At 36.5% G+C, this 26,629-nt stretch overlaps 1 protein-coding gene across 2 annotated transcripts in view; it reads right to left on the reverse strand.

The window, feature by feature from the left end:
* Positions 1 to 40: 40 nt before the first annotated feature.
* The window catches only part of LOC113500305 (cyclin-dependent kinase inhibitor 1-like), a 41,846-nt gene continuing 15,257 nt past the window's right edge, over positions 41 to 26,629 (reverse strand). Inside the window, exon 3 of one of the 2 annotated variants that reach the window (XM_026881047.1) lies at positions 41 to 3,052. In XM_026881047.1, coding sequence (XP_026736848.1) covers positions 2,907 to 3,052 — 146 coding nt within the window. In that variant the 3' untranslated portion in view covers positions 41 to 2,906. Of the gene's footprint in view, positions 3,053 to 22,080; positions 23,322 to 26,629 lie in introns of those variants that run through there. The other variant, XM_026881048.1, reaches the window with a different exon arrangement.

Consider the following 26,629-nt stretch of genomic DNA (forward strand, 5'->3'; position numbering starts at 1 on the left):
TTTTTTTGTGGATTGGGTTAATTCAAATAAAAACACAAAGTTTCGAGCGAAATAAGCTTTTTTTCAACTAAATTTACAATACACAATGTCTAAGAGTTCACATAGTATAAAAATTATCAATTGTTTCTGTTTCATATTTACATTTGTATCAAGTCGACAGCGCTGTGTTGTGATCAACAACGTATTAGAACGATAAATAAATTTACATCTGCGTTAACAATTGCTAAGTAATATTGCTTTTAGTATATTTACAATTTCATCCTACAAGCTAGGCGACTAACAGTGGTACCAAAGTATGGTACCATGTACGTCACAGAACTCGAGACCGGTACTTATTCCGGCGCCATATTGCAAACGATGAACGTACATTTATTTATCGACCATCACATCACTCGGTCTCACAAACACATCTAGTGTGGAATTATTTGGCACATAATTAATAATTTGCCTCTCAACTTTCCAATTAAATAATTAATCGTAGTAATATATTACGTTAAATATTTGTAGTATCCCTATAATTTCCTTTTAAACCTACGAAGACGTCCTTCTGTTAATAAATACATACTAAGTGCACTTTATGTACAGTGCGGCGTTGCACATTTACAATAGACCAGCTCTCCATGCAAGCTCGCGCTTTTCAATTGATGTATTAAATTATCTCTCAATACGATCACTCCAGGGATACAAGTTGTCTTTCCACAGCAGGCACCGGCACTAACTCTACTAAAATAATTAAATATGAAGGTAGTAAAATTATGTTTCGAGATCATATTTAATACATCACAGGTGTTAGAGAAAAAAAAATATTAAAATTATTTTCAAGTGTCGTCAAAATGTTCTAGGCCGCTACAAGTTTTGTATGATGATTGCATGAAAACTGCAAGTATTATTCACTGATTATTAAGTTGTGAAGTTTGTTTTCTTGAATATTGGTGGACCAATATACAAAATCATGGTTTACGTCTGTACTTAGTTGTTGTGAGCGGTAAAAACATTGAGCGGACACTTCTATATATTGCAGACGTGGTGGCCCTGCGCGGGCGCAGCCTCGTCCGAATCGAACAACATAATTATACCATATCTAATGTGGTCTCTAAACTGAGGAACATCCTTGGTTCTGTGTAACATGAGAAATTCCTATTCACAGTTATCACTGTAAAAATAACAGCATCGGTAAACACTCTTGTTTGTAGATAAGCTCGAAGCTTGGCAAAGATGTGTGGTCGGCAGCAAAGCGTCTCTGTGCAAATATTAGAACAACTTAAAAACTTTGCGGGCAGTGTGATGTGACACTCATGTTATATACAACTGTAGCACCAGGGACTCGTCCGTTCTAGAGACCACGGGCAAACACAAAAAAATCATAAATTACGAACGTCAGTTTTAAACAGGTTATAAACTACATCTGTAGTCAACATATACCTTTACAACAATATAAAAATTTATTCATTATTTCCTCCGTCAAGTCATAAAAGTTCATTTACTTAATTTCATTTCTGTGTATCGTCGGTATAATGTACAACGGCTTTGGTTAGCTTTAAAATGCAATACAACTGTTGTCGTATAGAAAAAAATAAACATACGCCATGTATGGAATATCCCACTTACGATAACGTTACAAACTAAACATAGGATGAATATGATAATGATAGGTGCATGTCTTTTGTCGCGACCGCGGGCCCTCAACCTAAACCTGATGAGAGAATTTGTACTTTCACAAAGGCCGCGGTAAGATCCAATCTGTCGCTACATGTTTACGAAATTTTGAAAACCAATATATCGAAAAAGAAAAACAATCATCAATATAATTATATAAACCATAAAATACAACAACAAAACAAATATCCTAATTTGCAATACGAGTTATGCGGAACACAAATACTCAAAGTCGACTGTATTCATGTACTACTTAACGTTTAAAATTGCAAAATGTTACAGTTTAGGTAACGATGTCTTTTATAATTGAGTATTTGTGTTGTTTTTATACTAAACGTCTGTCTGCGGAGAGACTTTCGTAAATTCCTCGCGCGAGCGCAGGAACTCGCGAGAGTGTCGTCCGTCAAGAGAATGCGTCTAAAGTGCTCCGACACTGAGATATGAAAATTTGATTTCCACCGCGGCGACTGAGCACTTTGGAGACATCGCGCCATTGTGACTGAGTTACTTATCATTCGACGTACATTGTAAATATACTTATTATACCGTAGCTATATCTAAAAATAACTTAATTCAAAGAGATCATAATTCATATAATATAATCATAACTTATTACATCCAGTCACGGTGTGGTACAAGTTTTGTGGTGACGTCATGCGTTCGATTTTACTTTTGAAGATCATTTAAAGCAATTATTTGTAAAGCCTGTAATTGACTGTTTTCTCCGACTTGGAAATTTATTACACAGATTGTAGAGACAGGTGCTTTTGACACCATGACAAACCTACTTTTATACCAAAAAATATCTAATTTATTTCAGTTTTTGGAGAATTTGTGTCATTATGTTCACCAGTATTTCGTGATGCAGTATTGCGGAAGCTGAGCGGTTGAGCAAAACTTGTGTGTGATGTCAAGTGACTATGGTATGATATATTAACTGTTGAACTAACGATATTTACTTAAACTAACTTACGCATTACTTAACATTATTAGTAATTTGTAAACGGTATTACAATAAATTAATAAAACATAAAAATATGCGCAGTGACAACCTGCGCCGGAGTGGCAGAATTGAACACTCGAAGACGGTAGGCGATCGGTCAGTCGAGTCCTCTGAGCGGACGGGTTAGGGATCCGGGTGTTGCTGTCTTGTGTGCATCGATCCTGGGATCCGTACATTCTGATTGCTGTAGCTGCCGAAACAGTGTTCAATTCTGTGTTGTCACTGGAGAGGGGGGACGCGCCGGGGCCTAGCTGGTCCGCTTGAGGTGCGCGGGCGCGAGCCTCGCCACCTTGGGCGGGCGGATGTGCGCGCCGTGCCCGCACTCGTGCTTGTGCGCGTGCGCCGGCGACTTCTTGCCCGTGTTCGACAACCGCTTGCGGGGCTTCAGGAAATCTGGAAAGACACACAAAACATACATTAGCAACTCGTTGTGTTCATTTAATACGCAGACGTTAAATACTGTAGCCATAACAATGGAAAACCGATTCAACGTAATAAAAAAAGTTTATGACGTCTCTTATTTCGGCAATAAAACTCAATTGGAATTAATTTCGTTAGTGTTGTATTCATACATGGGTTATTGGCTCGGCGACGACGGCGCGCGGCGTCGCGATAAAACGCAAGGTGAAAGCGGTTTACAACTCTTGTTAACATTTCTCCGGGCGGGGTGTCGCGGGCGCGGGCGCAGCCGCCGCGATGCATAAAATCAGTCGTAAAACATTATTACGGTGGGCGGGGCCACCATTGTGAATTGGGAAAAATTTTATGACCCTCAAACTGAAAGGTTCGTAACGACGCCCGGAGCCCCGGATGCTGCTCGCTACGGGACCTTCACAGTTTTACGACTTTATCCAGAGTACTTAAAGCGACGAAATCCTTTTTTCTAAACAAACCGTCAGTCGGCGACGGTCTTTGTGACCATTTCTAATTTTGAAAGAATATGTCTTTAATAACTATAAAACTTTACGACATTTTTACTACTGTTTAATCTGCCTTACAATAGTCTGTGAGTTACTGACGCTGAGTTTCTTGTGAACCCGTATCCATCGGTATCTATAACTCTTGTTAATACAAATTGCTTGTGAACAAAACTGCCGGGATATGGAGCGTAAAGATTTGATATACGACGCTCACTGTTACATGTGAAGATGTTACGACGATATTATACAAGAATATGAGGCAGTTAATAGCCGAAAGAAGTGCTGCAATAGAATAAAAACAGACTATACTTGACTGCACAGCGGTATTGCATCTAGATTTTTAAAAGATACGGCTGCTTTTCGAAATCGTATTCAGGCATAATATATATAGAGCATGGAAATAAAAAATACATTGAAATTGTTTTTCGTATTCGGTTGAATACACAACATAAAAAAGGAAAATTGTGTGATCATAACGATGTCGATTAAAAATCAACAGTAGTCTAACTAGATATAAATCGTATTCAGCTCAAACATCGGAACGAACAAAAAGGCCGTAAGATACCAAGGTCAAACGATCTTCAAATTCGTTTATTAAATTGTAGTTAACTGACAAACGGACACACTGTACATGTTAATCGTTCAAATAAGCGGATTTAAGAAACAATAGAACCAAAATTCTTTCAAAACAGAATGTAGAGTAAAAGAATTATTTAGAAAAAATATTTGTGTGTGTTTATGTTCTTAAATTGTTCTTTAAAAACGTAACTTTTTGAAGTATTAACTCTTTGGATAATTTAAATTATATTATTTTCAGCCAGTAACATCTAAGTGTTTATAATAGTGTTAACAAGACGCACTGTTACAGAATTTCAGCAATGTTAGTCCCATCCTGTTTATAGTAAAGGTGGTTCGGGACGTTTCAGACGTTTTCAGCTATTTTCAGATTGACCTACCATCTTTCTCATGTGCTGTAATTATTTTAACTTACAAGTGTTCTTGATAAGAATATATTGTCTGACTTTTGAACTTTATTATCTACAGATATTAGTTAAAAGTTACTAGAATCTAGTAAGACTCGATGTTTAACTAAAAGATTATGTTATCAGAAATTAGGCTTGAAAACGTCGCGTTATCAAATTAACATGTTTTGCCTCTAAAATTAAGAAACGAAACGTAATTTTATGTTGCATACGAAGTAATGACGCCTTATTAATAAAATCAAGGTGAAATGTCAAGGTGAGTCGTGGATAGGTTAGCAACAGCGACGCTTAAACGTTACAACGTCTGTTTGTAATAATAAAATTTGTCTGAATCATGGTAAAAAACGAGACGCAGGCTCAGGCGGGAACTATGTCAGTGACGTCATGGAGCCAAGGTCGACTGGTGGACGCCACGGATTCCCGCCAATACCACAGCACGTGGATTTGTAGGTTATGTTCCAAGCACTCGTATGTTATCAAATAGTATATTTGACAAGGTTATAATATCATTACGTTGTATAAAAACTTAAATTTCCCACTATTACATAAATATTGATAACACGTTTATCATTATAGTAAAGGGCGACAAATTTTAATCACATTTAACTGAAGTTTAATTAGATAAGGCAATAAATAGCTAATTATAAACACGTCAGCCATGATTAGACGATGCTAGCAAGAAAATACTTTCACGTGGTTACGCAACGGTTTCCCGCCAATCGTTCAATGGAGCGTTTCGCGCCAATTCCTTCGGCTCTTGATATAACCTGGCTAATTCGCATTGTGATTTGTGTTGTGTATGTGTGTCTGGCAGCGTGCTCTATGTGTACGGCCGGGTAGTGTATTAGGCACGCGTAAACATGCGGGTGTATGCGTAAACAAAATGGCCTTGGAGATCGTGCGCGTGCGCAAAGGCGCGGCGCAAACAACTCACACGTTTATCGCTGACATTATCAATATTTTATCGTGTACCAGCTAACTGTGCTGTGTTAGTATATTTTTGATTATTCATTAAATGAAGTTGTATTCAACGTAATCCGTGAAGTTATATTTTAACCTTGAATTGATAAATAGGTGGTCATTACCATTGATAATGCGATGCGCGTGATTGTATGTTGGTTGACTAAAGCAGAATGGTTAGCGCGATAATATGCTTCAATCACAAGTACATCTCGGTTCTACGCGAGCCGAGTGGTGTTCGCGCGCTGCGGTTATTTCGGGCGACCTAAATATCGGCGCGGGCGCACCGACTCTACCTCTTTTGATGTCGCTATAATTCACGTGTTTACCGCGCAAATGCGAATAATCATATGCTAAACCAGTATACAAAAAATATTTGCCGCCATTCCTGAGAGCGGCGTTTCTGATTGGTATTTACAATTGTGTTTGTAGAGCTAACGACAATCAGCATATTTCCATAGTCGTTGAAGGTATCGTTTGTATTTGAATTTGGTTGAAGCTGAGCGACACGAATGGAAGTACTGGTTACTACTAAAGTATTTTTATGTACAAGTGTGCCAGGTCGGGCGGGCTAGCAACAGCGCGGTAATGCAATCCACGTGCAACGAAGGCCGGGCCTGCATCCGTCTCGCCACACCACTAGAATCTGTGATCGCATGGGAATAAAAAAACAGAAGGACGGAATTGGAGAGGGAGAAAAAGTGTGATACTCCCTGAGATGCGTCAAATTAGCTTTTTTACAGCGACGAGGCGAGGGTTGTCACCGCCCTTTGATCCTGCCGTGCGCGTGAGTGCAGGAAACGGGACGCGCGCGCTGAATAGTTAATTACGAAGCGTGGCTTCGTGAGGGATACAACTTCTTGCCTTTGTGTATATGACGAAAATCTCTCCAAAATTACATCTGGTGAAATGTAAATGGCGTTATTACGTTTATTGTTGGAGAGCGTGCCACAAAGGCCTGCACAAATGTTGTCCAAATGTTACTCGCTCGTGGGAATGACGCAAGAGCCGCAGTCACGATCCGGGATCGAGAAAACGTTTCAGTCATTACAGCCGGAGAAAAGGACTCGCTTTGTCCGGACACGTAATTACGGGGACGTGGCTCGTAGCTTTTACTTTGTTTTGTATAAGATAGTGAAGTAAATACTGTAATAGTGAGCGTACGTGATGCAGACCAACGATAGACGGTGCCTACGCATCAAGCGACACATAAAATTTCATCAAAATAGCGCACAACACATCGAATAGATACTAAGTTGTATATTGTTATGGCCGCGTCAGGTACAAAAAATGTGCGTTTGGAAGCTAGCTATTATTTTATGCCCATGACTCAGTGTTGGGTTGGAACTTCTGAATCAACTTAACCATCGATAAGTTGAATGTTTCCAAGAAAAAGCTGGAGTTTTCCTCATTGTGTTAGGGAGTTTGTATCGAAACAAGTTCGGACTTGATCGGACATGTTCGTGGTGTAATCGGTGTACGCTGCGCGCGCGCCGATTTGTCAGGCGTGGGCGGCGCGTCCCGCTCAGAACAGGTTGCCGGTTGCCGCGCTAGCACGCTCCCGCCATCTTATTTTATTCATTTACGCCTTAGGGTTGTTGATTAATTTTATTTTAATAATCTCAGTCAATATTTTTACGTGTGATGATAAAATTTATGAGGGTGATATTAGTTATATTCGAGGGTTGTAAAATACTCTAATATTATAAAGTAGCATCGCTCATTTAGACGGGTTTGAGATATTTTAAAGCGAAGCGTTCATATACCATTCTTAGTATTAGTTTTCAAACAAAAACATTTTTACAGGGGTGTCAAACTGGAAACTAGATCGTCATCGTTAGAATTTCCACAGCTGCACAGGAAATACATTGTTACAGCAATAGTGACTCGTTTGTCGGGAGCCGGCGAGTTTGCATTGTGATTACGAACCAGTTCCGAAATATCTAGGCCAAGTGAAAGGCGATTCGATGTCAAAATGGCGTGCCTCGTTGCGCATACGACGCGTTTTTGTAATTACAGAAAGGAGAAATACCATGATATAACATTACTACATTAAATACCTTATATCCAGTTTCTCAATCATTATTCTCATGATGAATATTGCTAACCCTTACTTTCAAACGCAATCGATAAAGTACCTGTACAACTTGAATTATATAAAAAAAAAACAAGAAAAATGTTCAATAAATCAAATATAACGTAAAGCAACCAAGAAAACATCAGTAACTTTGTATCGAATACATCGATATATCGATAGTCCAATTAAAATTATACTCCGCCGTACAGCCCTAGGCTAAGTTCTATTACAAGTGGACGTGGCATAAAAAAGGCAACAAAAACGACCCCTCGGCATATATCTGTATGTTTGTTTCCCTGCTACTGGTTTTGAACTTACTCCTAAACAAATAAGTGACAAACCAGGTACCATTGTATCCGCTCTCCGTATTATCTGATATTATACTTTATTATTTGTTACTTTATTTTGATTCCTTATCTCTGTTGAAAAGTTTGGTCCTTATTTAAGAGTTCATCTCTTTTTTATAAGGAACTTTTTTAAACTGTCTGAACAATTTTGCCGTCGTCTTTTTTGTTTGGCTAACGACAGATTGATTTTGAATACGAAGACTTTCGATTAGAAATTGAATAAGCTATATGGTTATGGTTCGAGCGCAAACAACCTGTTTTGCAGATATAAGATTTCATTTCAAGATTAAAAGAAATGAATACTAACGAACTGCATGTTATAATTAGAAGCTCCCAAGTTACGCAACTTAAGGGCCAATTACTTGTGAATGTATTAACACCTAGCACATAATTAAATGAAAATTAACCTCTATAAAATACTTTATGATTAAACCTCTTTTAAAGAGTTTTTAATCTTAATTGCCTAATTGACGTGAATTATTATCTTTCATAAGGAGTTTATCATTTCAATTTTAGTAATGACTGTCCGATTACTTTTTTAATAGTTAGGAAAAGATGATGAATGAAAGATGTGAATAGATATACGTTTTTATTATATCTCGTAACCCTTTATAGGTATAACAAGGAAAATACATTATTAGAGCCAAAATTAACATTTATATTAAGACAAGTATTCGTATTGGTTAAGCTACACTTTCGTCACAATTTAAAATGGTCATCAAACATGTCACGCACGTTAGCAACGCGCACCATGCCTAAATAGACCGTCGGTTTACCATTTAGATTAGTCATAACTAGTCATAGCCGTTTTCAGGTTAATTTCGTAACCCAGTTGCGAATGACTAAAATTGTTGCTTTTTATAACAATCATAGTTTTATGCTGAGAATTTTTCCCGTTTGCAAATGCATTCATGAAGACGGAACAAGAACTGCGCTTGCGCATCAGAGGGTTAAACAAAATGTAGAGTCAAAAAATATGCTAAAACAATATGCATTATAAAACTTTGTGTTTTTTGTTATAATTAAACGCAATTTGGACCCTAAACATTCTAAATATAAAGATAAATATTGCGTAATACCTAAGTCAGTTTTTACTGCCGAGATTGGGAGTAATAATTACCTAGCAATTCTCAGGTAGACTGACAAGTCTAGACTTCTCGAAGCCTACAATTATTCAGATTCGATCTAGATAACAGGATGTTGTATATAAAGTAGTAGTTATAAATATCTGTGGGATATTATTTGAATTGTGTTGGTATCCGCGTATTAGGCATTGTAGGAAATCACAAAATGTAGGATTACGAGGTAAAATGTACATACTGATAATTTTACTGTCCATCTAAAGGTTGTCTGGAAGATATCGCTTTTAGCGATAAGACCGCCATTGTACCCTAACATTGTATGTATTAAGAATCACTGCTGTAATTCCATGGTGTACTATAAAGAATATTCTAATCTAATCTAATCTAAATAGTGCATGTAATGAAGGAAATTATTTTTCGCTTAACCCTATTTAACTTAAAATAATGGATCCATGGTATTAATGTCATCCAAATGATTAAATCATTTAAATATTGGTCCATTCTCAATGCGTTTTATTTATGATTCAAATCTTTGCCTTTGACTGTCAATGGCTTTCAATAAAAACAATTGAAGTAATCAAATGAAAAGACAATATAAATTAAGATCCAAGAACAAAATAGATGGGACTATAGTGTTTGTAAAACAAAACGATCTCAAGCGTTCTGTTTTCAAAATACGTACGAAATGAAAACATCAAAATTATGTGAACTTTAATTACGTCTTTATTGTTATAGACATAAAGTTTACAGTTCTAAAATTGTTTTTTTTTTTACTATAGGGTTGATGGCTAGCAAAAAAAACTACTTACAGTATTTTCATAAAAAAATAATCAAATAAACAAGCTCCGCCAGTTAAATAAATTAAAAAAAGATTACACGGGTCTTAAAAGATTTTGACTTTCGATACCCAGTAGTCTTCTCTATTCTTTTAACGTTTTTTTTAATAGATAGTTATGTAGTCCGATGAAAGTGTATACAAGAAAGTGTTAGTCATTAGTGTCACAATAAGTGACGTAAATACTTTGCATAGAAAATGGCGGTGTTATCAAGGCGAGATTATTAGTAGAGGAATGATTGATAAGTCTTGGTCGCAAGAAAACTGATAACGAAACCTGTTGGTGTAAGATGTTGTAATATTTATATAATACTGATATTATCTGATGTTTTCTTTGATATGACTACATTAATTGACTGATTTTAATGTTATCAAGATTGGTTTTGTGATCAGAAGTTTTTACCTAAACCAATTTTGAGAGAGAAAAAACAACTGACTACTTTTTGACGTGATAAGCGACATTTACATAGACGGAGTTAGGAGCATAAGCTAGTCAGAATGAAACATTCAATTCCATACGAGAAACGAAACCGCCATGCATGCGTTGTGAAAGTATGCGAAATGGCATGATCGCATGATGCGTAGTCGACGATGATTGTACAGGCCAACGTATTGAGAAAGAAAATTCTCTTACTTGATAATAACACGTTTCACTGTTTCATATTGTTTGTAAACATGCAATTACTTTTGTAAACAATACAAGTTTAGTTGTTTTTCTAAAGGTCTGAGGTTTATTAATATTTATGATGTAAGTTGAGTAAAAGGTATATATTTCAAATGTTTTTTTAAGTGATATTGAATGTGAGTGGAAATATATTTATGTTGGTGTTTAAATTCATAAAAACGAAGTATAGTGAATAGATGCGCGTATGTGATTTGTTTAACAAACAATGTTTTAACATTCTTTGTTAAAAAACAAAGGAAAATTGATTAAATTAAGGATCACACAAAAAGTTTATTTGTCGTCTGTTAGTCAAACAGCCGTCTGAATACGTAATGAAAACGCCGACAAACAACTATTTCATGTTATGTTTAGACGGTGCGTTCAAACACTGCGCTTGCGCATTCAAATTCGACAAAATCATTCAATGTTGACTCAGAACGTTAAATAATTACTATTGACACTGGCTGACATGACGTTCAACTGACGAATTCAAATTTCGAATCTGACAGCTTGTCTCTGTTTGGGTAGACTTGCATCCGTCAATTTGAAGATGCAACAAAAAAGGTCGTTTAAAATGATTACTTTAGACAATAGCAGAGCAGTTTGCAAAGCGTAAAATAATGAGATAAAACATGACAAAAATCGCAAACACTTGCGCAGTGCATGCCGTGGGTCATTGTCCTGTATGTTCTGTAATTATTCATACGTCCCCAGCATGATGCATTGTAACGTCCTCTAAATTTAGGTGCCATTGTTAAAAACTAAAAGTACAACATTGGTTTAAATAAAAAAACCTCGAGTCTCTGGTTTATGAGCTACCGATGCGGCATTCCGGTAGCTAAGCTATAATTATTGTTTATGGTGCAGTCATCATTAACAAGCGCTTCAAATTATGGCCTGTCAATGTTCGATATTTTTACTCTGTAATCTATGGGCGTCGTAAAAAGTTGCGGATATTCACATAACTTTCTAACTCAACAAAGAGATTTTCCTCATGTAATATTACATACAAGTTGAGAATGCTAAAAACCACATCAAATCCGAACACAGGAACGTCTATCAGTTTTATTGTAAAATGTCGTAAAACATAGCTTTGTACAGTTTATACGTTCTACGCACCTATTGCATTCTAAATTTTAAATCAACAAAACAATTGAATAAAGATTTGAAACAACGCAATTCTGCCAACATAATAGCTATAAAAAAGAATAACAGAAGGCAATTCATTGACAGTTGTGTTGTGCCAGGCATTATATTTTTTGCCGTATCTATCGGGAGCGGGTATTTAAACCGGGAGCGTTGACTTGTCCGCCAGGGCAACACTGCCAGTGCCTGCCTGCCCAGGTGTGTGCCAGTAAATTGCAGGGAGCCGAGAGTTACCGACGATATTGCCTTACTTTGTGTCATTATTTTGCTTTTTTTTTCGTTCGGCATATTGGTTATTGAGATGTAGGATATTATTGAGAGTATGATTGAAGGATGAGGATGTCGATATTGAAACTTAATGTGGAATTTTGTTTCATGATTGGTTGGTAATTTATTATATTTTTTTATTTTGAAAGAAAGGCATCTCTGATTTGTTCCGTTTTTTTTTGTAAAGATTGTGTTTAACATAATCCTAATAAAACATATTCAAGATCATATCTATTAAAATAAACAGCTAAAGAATTTGTAATGCGTGGACGGACACATAAAAATTTCATAATAAAAAATCAATAGCGTTTAAGATCGCCCTATCTTTTCAAAAGAATGCATTCAAAATCTCAAAAAGCAATATTCGTCTCTTCGCCTTTAAATTTAAATAAAGGGATCTTAATCAAAAAATCTTTACAGCATCATTGGGAACATTTGGGGAAACATTTTATTCGTCGATTCCAAACATGTAAGTTCATCCCGACTACTGTGCAGGTATGAGCTAAACGATGGCTCCTAATGAATGTTTAATAAAGCGCGCCCCGCGGGGGCGGCGAGTTCAAAGGATGCGCGGGCGCACGTCGACGATCAAAGACGCCGTTATCGAGCACTCGAGCTATCGGCAGATACCGCTCGTTTACAGAACATCGCTACTGGGATACGCCGAGATTATTTCAGATTATCTCCGTAAGGCACCGCTTAAAGTACGAAATACTTAAAAAGTTAAAAACCTCCTTAAGTAAAAAATAAAACAACAAACGTATTAGTAAACAGAACGCGCTTCACACATGACTCTTAACCGTCTGTATTTGCCATATCTTCAATGTAGTATTTACAAATAAAGTTTCGGATTTCCCCCGACTATTTTTGCAAGTCACTGGAGTGGATGCACAAACCGCATTCTCAGATTTTATGTGAACATAAACGTAAATCATAGTGGGTCGCGGGCTTCGCGGGCGCAGCTACCGAAACACGCGGCTTTAAGACAAAAGCCCTGAATAAAGTTTGGGATTTACGAGTTCCAACTGTGTCAGTATACATAAAATGTGCAGTTGTAATAACAATTTTATGCACGGTCTGTTTTAAATTAAGAACGTAATTACAAATATTCCAAGAGTTCTAATTTTGGCGTTCCAAAAATTGAATTCGATTTTGGAATAAAGTAAATCGTCAGTTGGTGATCGCACGAACGGTTCCCATGAACGTTAATATTTAAATACACCTAAACAGGAGCAAGTCTATAAATCGGTAGCACAATGAGATCGATAATACCTCCCATAAAGACACGTAACGGCTGAAACGGTAGCTAAGTATCGTAAAAGAACAATGACTCCATTGTCCATCTTCATTGTCCCGAGATGAGTCCTATTGTGGACAACAAACCGAGACAAGTACAGGCGGGCTAAACATCGGTCGCACAAAGGTAAACACGATACCTCTCATTGTCGGCTATGACCTAAGGTCGCACTAAGATGTGTGACCTCTGGACCAAACTCGGTATCTCACATTGTGCGGGACAATGCATAGAAAGGATGGGATTACGAGGGGCGATGCTGCTAAGTATTACTCTAACAATAGACACAAAGACTGGTGTGTGTTTACCCATGAATATGTGGAGTATAATGCACAATGGCCGGTACATCGTAATAAGATGCACACAACAGGTTAACAGCGTATTTTCTCAAGATAAGCACAGATGTATAACGAATTCGCGTCTCATGTTAAATCGTGCATATTTGGGGCCGGGACCGGTGTAATCCCGTTTTTTAAACGCACTATTTAGATGTTTTCTGCTAACTGTAATAGGTGTATTGTTAAGTAAATTAATGTAATTACCATTCGACGTGATTCAGGGAGCTTATCGTGTTCCACGTTACGCCTGTTCGCTCGGACACAATAAACAAAAGGTAATTTGTCGGCTAATTAATAAAACAAAATTTAAAGTTGAATTCGGTTTCGTGGGTTCAAAGAACAGAAGAAAGGTGTTTTTGGGGAAATGAACATCAAAAACTCGATTGCGGTAACAAAGACTGCGGGTTTTGAAACTATATGTGGAAATTTTGCAGCGACATTTGGCAGATGAGAGTTTGTTTGGGCAATTATAATCGGTGTAATGACTTAGAAGTCCGGGGCAGGCTGGCGAGCGCCCGCGCACATCGGCCGCACAGCTGGCCTGGATTAGCGAGGCTCTCACTCGACCTATTGGGTTGCGGTCTCGCGTTACGCACTCGAATTACTAGTTTCCTTCAACTGCTAGAGTTTCTAATGGAAAGTCGTACCTTTCTGTTTAAGAGCCACTTGAAGTTGAAACGCATTCTGATTAGCTATCGCTCGAGTGTTAGCGGCAAATGTCAGTGGCGGCTGTGTCAGGGCAGGATGGAGGCGAACGCCATAGTTTTAATGTTTCTATTAGTGTTTGGTCACGTTGCAGCCGGGACCTCACAAAAAACTTAATGTGTGCTGATACAATCGTGTGTCGATGCTCATCGGACCACCCAGGAGGACCAATGATCTATACCCAAAGCGATTTATAAAAACCTGAGTAATCTAATCAAACACGAGCTTTTTAACCGTCACGATGTTCTAATTACCCTGCACCATTAATACCGAGCGATTTGTAACGCTGTTAACGTATACGAGCGCATAAGTGGAGAATGGGGATCGTAAATAATTTTTAAGTCGTCGATAAAAATTAAAAATGGAAGTGAATAAAGGGCACTACCACGAAATAACATTTTTTACATAAATATTATTTTTACGACATTATTATACGAAGCTGTTTGGGTGCGTAAATATTTTTTTTTACTAACGAGCATTTACGAGCTGACCGGTCGTTCGGAATCGACAAATTCCACATTTAAAAACGTGTGAAGGTAAAACATTGAAAGGGTGACCGTTTGACACTGGCTATAAAGGTGTATAATAATGACCGCTCGGGGTCATGTCGTAAAACTGATTGGTCAGGCACTGATCAAACGTAATAATTATGTTCTAAGAAATGTTTGAATATGGGTCAGTGGCGAGCTTGGGAAAGGATATGCAAACTAAGCCGGTTAAAACTTTATAGCAAGAACGAAGACAAAAGGGTCTGTCGTAAAACTGATATTGTAGTAAAATGGGTGATAAAGTTGGCTTGAATAAGTTAGGTGTACAGTAAGCGATCGTGATTGCCTACACGAACAGTTAGCAGTAGGCCAATAAGCAATCGGTACGCGAGCCGCAGTAACATCTATAACGGGCCAGCCGATTGACAACCAGCGCGATGCATTCTAATGGAGTCCATGCAAATATCGGATTCTCGAATTATAATGAACGAATCAATTTATAATACTTGATTTTTTAAGTGTACCTAGCCAAGAAGTAGCAGTTTGGCTTTTAATACATAAATTGTTTATTATTGGTAATTTTCCTAAAAAATATGACAATTGCGAATAAGTTTTATAACTGATCATAAATACGATTTGAATTTAAAATAAAAGTAATTATACTGAAACCGAACAATTTACGAATAAAGAACTCGACAGTACTTAATTTAAACTTTCAAAAAGCGAATGTTCGCTTCTTTTAAATGCAAGTGGCCAATGCAATTGACGTGATAATATTAAAAAGTTAATACCATAATGCATATGCGTCGTGGGAATGGGCAGTGGCTGTGAAATACCTGTTTATCGACAAACATCTATGCAAATTTCGTGTATTCGTATTGCACTGGACCGATAAAACTGGATTTTATAATTTCGTGGTGATTTTATTGCATGCGATAGTTTTAGGGTTGAACGGGAACTTTTACTTCACAATTGTGATATTTGTGGTGAAGTAGTCATTTTTTTTAATGAGATCAAAAATTGTCACGTGAGTCAAGTTTCTAAATTTAAATTATATTCTAGGCCCATTATTCAAAACATTTAGCAACGTAGCGTTCCCACACAATTGACCACATGCAGTCTCTACACAACGAGCGTTTCGCCTAGATTTGCATACATTAACGCACATTCAATATAAACAACACGCTGCACTTGTAACAATCAAAACAATGTACAACGAATAAAGACGCGAGCAATCCTTACGCCTCGATGATGTCAAACAGTTTTACATAATTACAGGGCACGTTATTGTTTTAGAAATTTGCATAAGATATGTTTTGTAACGACTTTTCAACCCTTTACTTGAGACAAAAGGAGAGTCAATTTGAAAAAGGAGTTCTTATTTCAAAGTTTGTTTGAAATAATAGCGGCTATGATTAAAAAAAAGAACTCAATTTAAAATGTCAAAACTAGCGTTTACGTTCTGTATTTTGAATAAAGAATACAATGCTGCAATGTTGCCACAGAGAAAAATAACAGTTTGTCGAATAAATTACGAGTAATTTTTAAAAGTACGGGTAACATAGCATAACAGGCTGCTTGGTTACAATAACAATGCAGTAGTTATTACTATGCGTGGAATCCAAGGCTGCGCTTATCGACAGAACTAAGTGTAAAACACATTAATCATCTTATCGCGTTTAGATACGTTTATGTGTTACTTCAACATAAAACTATGAAATAATTGGATATTACTAAAAAAACCTTTATTTTTTCAATTTCATAGTTACCTAATTTGTTGATTCCATTCTCCTTTGATTAATTTAAAACTATACTCATCTAGACAATATGGCATCCGTTCCGATACGCTCGAGTTAAATAAAACAAAAACATGCAGTTTAAACAAAGACAGAATCGGAACGTACCGAGCCGTGACGCGCCGGTTCACACGATCAAATCACCGAAAATACTTCCAACCCCAAAATGTAGGGACATTAATTAGAATAAGCAAATGAATACAAATTTGTATGGGAAGCGATTTGCTCTCGACAGACGACTAAACGCGATAGTTTATTAAATTACAGGTTGAAACTACTAATTCTGTTTTGAACGTTCTGGTCTAGTTAATGATGTAGACATTTTTAAATTATTTTTGACAATAACATTAAAAGGTTATCCGCTAAATTGAGGTGGTGATCAAGTTATATTGTGGTAGTATTTTCAGTACATTGGAGTTTATGTCATAAAATCGAGTGCAAGAACAGCCGTGTGGTTGGAGTTGAAGTTTCGTGTTTTCGATCCCCGCGCATGAAAAACGTTTGGAGGATCCATGAATGCTAGTTCTGAGTATGGGTGTCATTGTGCATGTGACTTGAATGTTCGATAAACCAGCCCATAAACAAGGATTAAAGTATAAAGTGCGAGAGATGTTTAAAAAAAATAGAAAGATATTTTTTTCATAGCCAAATACCTTTCTAAGCATAAAATATATCTAGTTAATTTACAGTTATGAAGTAAAACTAGAGTGAACGTTAGAAAGTAATACAAATATAAAGATACTGTCGCTACAAGTTTCTACAAAGAAAGCGTATTCCAAAGCGACGCAAACAAAACACTATTAGCATAATGTTCGCATGCGCACCTGCGCGTACGCACCGAGACATGATCCGTGTAAATCAGGGCTGCTATTCTAATTCCTTTGTAATATGTTCACACGTTTTTGTTCTATATACGTAGTTGTTTATAGGCAGTTGAAGATTGGAAATTGTTTTATATGGCCCTAAACATATGTACAATTTTCATTTGCATTAGCCCGTAAATGTCTTATAGTTAGGCACAAGACTCTTCCTATTTAAATAAGGAATGTTTTTTTTTTCATAAAAATATTTCATGCTATTTACCTATTCACAGCTGAAAATCTCAACGTACATTCTTCTGTAAATTTTCTTATCAAGTAAAAATTGCATAGCTTGTTACGATGAGCGTTCAGCCCTGAATTTAGAGAGTCAAATAGGTGTAAGAAACAAGGCTACCCTATACGACGATCCGTTACACGCTGATAACAAATGCATATTTACATTCAAGTTAACGAAAATGAACGAAAGTCTATAATTGATGCAACTGTGTCAACAGCTCGTGTTGTCAAAACGTTTATCTGTGTTTGCCGTCTTATATGTTGCAGTAACGTATTTTTGATGTATTTCCTTATTTATTTAGTTTAAATATTAATATTATGCGGTCTAGACCGCACGTGGATTCAACAGAACTGTCGATAAAGGACTAAAGTTAAAAAAAATGTAGACATATTTTATTCATTTCAGTATTTAAGTTATGTCAGAAAGTTGATTTTAAAATACGAAACGCGCCAAAAAGGTTGATGTTACAAAATTTAAATGCGTTAATTTATAAAAAAAAAACTTCTCTGCACCCGACACATTAACTAAACAACGCTACGTGTAAACTGTTAATTCAACTGTCGCTAATTCTATGCTCATGGGTTTCTTTGTACTTCAACTTGGTATTACAATATAAGACGCGGTCTTTGTGCATTGTTGCTTTGTGCTGGAGGTACAAAGGACTGGTCTTTGACCCCTTGCCCCAATTACCGCACTCTTGCGCAACCCAGTCGTGTAGTGTATCACTCGATAACGTAGTAAATAATGCGTAAAGCGCAGACTGTATGTCTGCCTAACGAATTATCAACACTTAACACACGAAAAGATATGATTGATTATAATTATGTTGTATGATGCGAATTTTGGCACGTTCCGACAGTTATCTTGCTTTTTTGAGTCAATAAGCTTTTTTTATAAACGTTTCAAAACCAGCTGATAATGTAGAATAATCTTCAATTCATTTAAGATTTATAATTACAATGTGAAAAAATACAAGTTTTTAAATATAATTATTTCCTCACCGGTTCTTACAACGACTTATTCATTCGCTTCGTACTGTTTAAATATTCTACATGCCATAACATTTTGTAGGTAAATTTTAACTACAAACTCAATAACACATTCAAGGGCGTTCCCTTCAAAGCCCAACCTTTGACTAAGTTAAACACAAAACATCTTAAATAACAAAATAAATCTTTTGTCGGCACATCGTTAAAGCAAAGCACGTGTTGTTTATATACGTTGACCTACCGCAAGACACCGCGTTAGTTTGTTTTCTTAAAGGATACTGAGATACCAAGGTATTGTTCTTCATAAACTTATTAGCGAGCAGTAAAACCTGTGTTGTTTACACCCTCTATAACAAAAAAGTTTCGTATGCACGTAAATCATTCTAGTCAACAATCAAGCAATAAAACCTTTCGAGTGGTTTTGTCAGATAATTTAGGTACAATAGATAGGAGCCAATTATTTTCAGATTAACCTTCCCAAAACGCTGTCAATGAAAACGCTTGGTCATCGTAATTTTCGCGCCTTAATTTCGACCCTAATCTGGCCCACAGCGATCCATCATTCTGCCTATTATAAACTCAATTAAATCTCATTTGCATAACCTTGGCAGGACTAGAGGCTCCCTATTCTTTCTTCTTAGAGATGTCACCACCTTTGTCCGGCGGTAACCTACTCCTATTCAAACTGGACAACTTAGCGACAAAGCAACGTTTGACCCTCAATGGATGAGAAAGGCATTATTTGTGTATTTTGAGCAATAAACAGTGCATTTTATGCGATTGTGAGCTGTTTTTTTTATTTAAATTAGAATGGCTGAATGCACATTGTCCGTTGCGTGAGCTCGTGGACTGCAGTGCGCAGGTACCGTTGATGCATAATCATTAGAAATTATCGAACCGGGCGAGAGTAAGTCAGCTTTGCTCTCAACTATTGCATGGGAATTACGCGGCGATAGCGAGCTCGGCGGGAAAAGTGACGTTTGCGAGTGACAGGTGACAGATGCAACTTTTTAATTTAGAATATCAATGCGTTCATTTTTCAAACCTGTTGTTATTTTAGCGAATATGAATAATGTTGCACTTTTTAAGTTTATTCCTTTTATTCTTTTGTGACTTTTGTACAAGAAAAAAATGGTTTCATTTTTTAAGCTTACAAAGCCGCGATACGTGTCACGACGTTGAGAATTCGAATGAAAGAGCGAGTTTAATCTCCGAGTGATGCCTAATCCTTTTTAGGAACGCCTGTATGCATTGTGTAGTTTGTAAAGACGCGGGGCAAAAACGACGACATAAAATTCGTTTAGAAGTTTCGTTGAATGACGAACTATAGACGGACAGGTATGTATAGTATGCCATGTAAATTTGTGAATGTAACACGTCAAAGAAAAATAAACTTCTTTTGATATTCTATATGCATAAGTCAAAGCAGCGTGGACTAAACCAAACAATAACAAAACGCATCAGGAATCGGGATTAGAAGCACACACACACACACACACATACACACACACCCACACGCCAGGACATGTACATAAAAAAAGGATAACAAACAGTAATACAATAATTTTCATTCCTTTTCTGTGCGTACGCGCATCCTATCTGTTGCACTCGCGCATATAGTGCCATCCTACTCGCTCACCCCGGTCATTGAACTCGCATCTCCGACGAGATTGCATCTAGTGGCCATACAGCTTCCCCCGATAGACGCAGCACAATTTCTGGCCAATTAAAATATATATTTTTAATACTGTGTTAGGCTCGATTAGCTTATTTTAAAAGTAAAACTGTGTTTTTCTTGTTAAGCCGGTTGCGAAACATTAGATTATGTTTGACCTAGTTACGATACTGTATTTCAGATAAGAAAAAAAATTCAACGCAATTTTTCCAGCGTCGCGATGTGAGCGTCTCGAACCGAAGCGTGCTCGGTTGACCGTTGGCTCGTACCAAACAAAATTTGAATCTCATCCCAACAAAAACAAGGCGTGTAGTAGTTTATTTATGACATAGTACCAAATCTCCAACAAGACGAGCGACGCTTTTTCTCTATACCTCCATTCCCGTATTGAAAAAACCAAAACAATTTTTTGTTGCCCGAAATCGTTTTACGAGCGTCCTCGAATAGTAAGCAAGCGAGACGGGAACACTACCACCGATACCCATCTCATTCGCCCATTGGAGTGAAAAGAAACTGACACTTTGGTTAATAAGTCTTTTGTAAGGATTCTTAGAACACGTTGCGTTGGCGTGATCGCTCCTCATCTAATAAGACACCTCGATAAAGACACTCGTAATTGCGGTTCGTGGAACGAACACAAAGTAAGAGCAGTTGACTTTTGATCGTTAATTGTCCGTAGACGCACTAACGAAATGGAAAAGACAATGGATACGGATCCATTACCTAATTGCGTCATCGATAGAAGCTGCCCGTGCAACACGAATAGCGATGGACACGTAACTATCCATGCAGCCGGCATCGCTGCGCTTTATGTAGTAATAGATTTATAATCATAGCAAATGAAATAATGAAATGCTATTGGATTGTCCGCGATGACTCCAAATGACATGCCGTCATAGACAATTGTATTGCAAGACCGCACACTCAACTCAGCGTAATAATGGTCTCTGATAATATTCCTGAATCATTCAATTTAAAATACATTACTTGAGTAATGAAAATAAAACAAATGCATACGTTAATAAAACAATGTTGAACTGAAATTGAAACATTTGCTTTCACTTGTTGTTAATTGAATGTCGCGTTTTACAAAAAGCTGTTTCATGAGAATCATTACGTTGAGGAAGGTCGGATTCTGATTCACATGTTTCCCTAGCTACCTCCACATTCGAATATAACAGAGTTCTTGACAAAGTCGTTTGGCTTCATTAGAACCTTTTCCTTGCTTCTGGGCATAATGTCTAAAAGATTACATAATAGCTGTTACAAGAAGGAATTCTTATCGTGTCATGGGATTTTTAAATGAGGTTAGTGGAACAAAAAATAATCATAAATGCCCTTCATGGTAATGGTAACCCACTTGTCTGGGAATGCGATAGCCCTTGAACTTCTTTATCGTAGCTTTTTAGACGAAAATAGAATGGGGGAAAGGGAGTGTCCCTTGAGGGACACTTTATCGGTTCAAAGATTGGCACTTAGTAACTTAAGTGTTAAAAAGGACGGCAATTTTTTTTTACTTTGTAGACCTTAAAAGCCGTAAAAATGGCATTAAGTTGATGGTGTTTTTATCTCAATTATATCTCGATAAAAACATTATACTTTAAAACAGATGTTGCTAACAAGGATCACATGATACTGAAAACGTCACTTTATTGGCAGGCATAATGACCAAAATAATAATTTAAATTATTCTAACCACTTGTAAGTCGACAGAATATTAAAAAAGACAGTAAACAAAATGCTACATAGTTTCAGGCTAAAAGATGTCGCTATCAATAGCAAAACATTTACATAACCAAGGCACTATGATAAATAAGCGACATCAAATTTAAAATCATACACGAACATCAAAGGCATCCAGTAACTTGAAGAGCTGATAAGTGTGCCAGTTTATTAGTATATTCTATTTAACTTCCACACTTCAAAATCTTCAAACTAATCGAATCAAATCAAGAGGGTACACTTGACCCAAATACGAAACGAGCCCTTCACGAGCGATATTTTCACACAGTCTTGTTTACAACAGAAGAACAAAAAGTAACAGGAATCGTAGAAAAAATGGGGGCAGGTCATAATGTGGACATTAAACAGGCTACATGTTAAACAGCTTGTGCAAACTGAGAGGTACTTAGTGGTTGCTCAGTAAAGGAGGATGGACAAATATTGGGAGCTCTAAATGATCTATTTGAGGTCTATTGGGATGCGCCGACTCCCATACGTGTTTGGGAACCAGTGCATCAGTAAGGACTTTTTACTCCGAATCTCAGTTTCTTTGCCCATATTATTAACAACAGTAAGTACAGTACATCGTAAAAAAAGCATCGATTTTGATAGTTTAGTTGAATCAATAGTAAGCATAAATTGATATAGATATAGACCTTTCTATAAGATCGAAGTGATTTATAACCTCTTTTCACTTTTCTATTTAAAGTACTGCATTTCTATCTTCAGAAATGAAATTATGGCCATAGCTATGATTATTTTATTGGCCGTCATTTATACAAATTGATCAAATTACGGATTGAATATACGTTCAATGGAGTTTTAGAACGATTTAAGTGAAATTATAGATGTTAAGGGCTCGAGGATAGGAATAGAATATTATGGGCATTACGGATAATTTGAATTTACATCCAAATTCCTTAATAATGGTCGAACACAAAGGTTTTTTTCTGACCACAAGTAATGGACCCACAGGACAGATTTTAAGTTACAAAAGTTATGACCGAAGCAAAAAAAAGAATCGTGAGGTTTAATTAAGCAAGAAGCTTCAACCGATATATTAGAAACCTAATAGGAATAGTAGAAAGGAGATGATATACTTAATTGCTATTATTTTTTTCGATAAACGTCAAAATTGCTTCTTTAATGGCCGTTATATAGGATTTTTGGGCCTCCTGGGTTGTCGCCCATAACCATTTCAACATCCATGAAAATAATTACCTAATATACATACCAATCAGGATTAGTACCATTACCGTACATGGGAGACGCTTACCTGAAAACAAAACCATTTATTAAAAACTTATAAATAGTGACCATATCATAAATTGTTACGAGCATAGAGGTAATTATTTTTTTCTTTAATGTGTCTTATTTGAAAACTTGGTATTTGAGCAATTATCCTTAGGACAGAATGACCGCTTATTAAAATAATAGTTGGTGGTGTGGGACGGTGGTTACAATCAAGACTGGGCTGATTTCTAATCCAGTCTTGGCGTGGGCGCGGGTGGGGACAGAATAGTTTAATGCCGTAATGTTTCTTAGACTCGACCAATAATTTATGTTGTATAGGCAAATGTAATTTGTTGCTTACTAAATAATTAGGTTTATATCCAAATAATTTACGATTAGGTGCGGTGGTTTTCAATACTGTTTGGAATGCTAGTAATGTAACTGAAATCTACGACAAATGACAAATGTAAGTTATGCGATGTAAAAGCAATGTCGATGACATTAAATTATAGTGAGAAATTAAAAAAGACACTCAACAGTGCTCGGTATGCCAATCGAGTTTTACTACCTAGTACCTTGTTACTCGCACGCCAAACTACGCGATCAATTTGTAGGACAAAACAAAATACATTTTATGATGCACCGAGCTAGTACTAAAGACGCTATAATAATTTACATTGACGTTTTTACAGTTCGTCACTGGTTGTTTATTACGGCAAAAAGTCAGTTAAGACAGTGTCAGGGCAGAATATTAAACAAAACATAATCTTGGCTTCGCTTTTTGCGGCACGTCCTCATCTATCAAACGTCGAGCGTTTAATGACTAGTTTTTGAATAAGGAATAGTTTTTTTTCATCCCGTTTAAATTATAGCAAGATAAATTTGAATTGAGAATTCCTCGGATGACATTAGTGCTGGCTGGCTACATTTAATTAGCTGTAAAGTCTGTGTTTAAAAGAAAAATAGCGCGACATAATAATAGGAAAGTTCCTATTATTATATAATTGTAGATTCAAATTATGCAATTTTCCTATCATCGAGATTAGTTACACGCTAGAATTAAATGCAATGCATGTTTTATTAGAAACTACGCAATTATTTTCGTAAGATACCATGAAACCATGTCGGCAACAAAATATTTTTGTAATTATTGCAGTTGGCTATTAGAAAATGACTCTTATTACTAGTTAGATAATTACTATAATTAAGTCACATAATCGGCGATGGCGACATGTTTTAGAAGTAACCATTGGTTCTAAAAGTTTCTATGATTTTAATACTATCATAAATTTGACACATCAATAATTATAGTAAAGTTATTACTTACAAAACAAATACTAAAAAGATGCCAACATAATATAGCAATAAATTCCTGCTAGATTCACAATTGAATAAATGACTACGTGTAAATAACATTGTTTAGCAGCCGGCCAACGCTGTCTTAGTCATACATTGTCTACATACAATTATTAACCTGAAAAGTGCAAACAATTACTTATGCATACGATAGTTAGTAGCACAATGACTAAAGACTTGCAGCAAAATTAAAATAAAACACAACGTACTATAATACCTATTTTTGACAAAAGAGTTTTTATCACGTTTGACAGTAACGAAAGACCGATGCCTAAAAAAAAAACTAGTGACAGTTATTTTCTCGCACTCTGTGTTCCAAATTTAAATAGATAAGTCTTAGTCATTGGTATAAAGAAGAGGCTTGCTTTTTTACGTTCGGAGCATAACGACCAATTTACGTTGAACAATTTACTGCAGAATTATCTTAGAAAATTGCAGTAGCGTATTTATCACGGCGAATTTACGTGAGGTTGAATAACCTTTTCTGGTCGCGTCCTCTAAAGCTTCGTTGTGTTTCTATCTCGTTCACTCTTACTATTCGTGAGTGCGACGAACTCTGTTTGTTTGTAAACTCATCTATTGTACACATTACCATAAAGTTAGGAAGACCTAGCATTTTAAAGTCAGATTTTAATGTGACGATATAATTATTTTTAATGGTAACATTTTTATGATAGAAACTAACGGTGTTGCTCTCATTTTAATTTGATGTGTTATTTTAATGGCATATAAAAATTATGTTTTAAAGTCATGAATAAAACCTTTGAATAATAAAGTGAAGTACCTCTTGTAAGTCACGTAAATTCGTGTTGCTATAGAAATAATGGTTGTACATTTACGACTAGAGTTATAACGAGAATGTTTTTCATAACTGGTGTACTAAAAAGTAGGTGTGAATTCGATATCGTTATCGGGTCTTGACAAATAGCACGTGCTTTCGAGAGCCATGTTCAGGAGAATAGCATGCACAATTGATAGCAGCAATTACTGGCTTAATTAAATGATAATTCGAACTGCATTGTAATAGTTTGTAAAAAGCGTCAGTTTGTTCAACCCACGCCCACGGTTTTAGGGTGTAACTAGCGTTCCAAATGGCTGTTTTGCTAAAGTTTCCGGTCTTGTAGAGCAGTGTTCGCACCTATATTGATAACACCGCACCAGTTATTTATGATCTTTATATTTTTGTTCGAATAAAATCGAAGAACAAGCAATAAATAAAACATTATAATTTGATAGTATAAATAAATCATTTGTTAACAAAATTCCGTTGTAAAAACATTCGGAGTTCCGTTCATCTTTTTTGTTCCGAATGCCGACACAATAGTTGTAATTTATTTAAAACTCGACACAAGACAATCGGTGAGTAAAAATCGTAACAAATTGTCGATCAAAACACTTTTGTTTGTTGACAAAGTGCGTACGCGCACCACTATTTGAATTTAGAATGAGGCTTCGCGAAAGGAGTTGCTGTCATGGTACCGTTAATTTGAGCTACCGCGGTCGTGGGCTTTAGGCAGCGGCCGCACTGTGCGTTTGTACGCAACCCGAGGAATTGTCGCCGTGTCGTCACACACGGAACATTTTCGGCATATTTGTAGTATTGAAGTATTGTTTTGTAAACACATATCGATTTGTTGACTTTCTCTTTTCTGTTTATTTAAAGCTAAACTGTTTTCACGACTTATGAATGCCGTACTCGAGTTATTTTTATCTTGATACATGTAAGTAGGTTATCAAGCAGTCGTTTCTTTTAGAAGATTTATTTTCGTTACGATTTTTTTACGGTATGTTTCGGAATCTGGTAGTGAAACCGAGGCTTTGTCTTAGCTAAGTTCAGTAGTCACTTAATAACTATTTAACACACCCGAATGTCCGTACGTAGTGTTGTGTGTGTGTGTTGTTATGGTACGTTCAATAACACCGTGGCGTCGGGTCGACGACCTCATGCGCCGGCGCCGCTTCAGACACAGGGATGCGGAAAGCCGCCGGTTCGCG

This window comes from Trichoplusia ni, chromosome 13, assembly GCF_003590095.1.
Source record: "Trichoplusia ni isolate ovarian cell line Hi5 chromosome 13, tn1, whole genome shotgun sequence".
Classification (NCBI taxonomy): domain Eukaryota; kingdom Metazoa; phylum Arthropoda; class Insecta; order Lepidoptera; family Noctuidae; genus Trichoplusia; species Trichoplusia ni.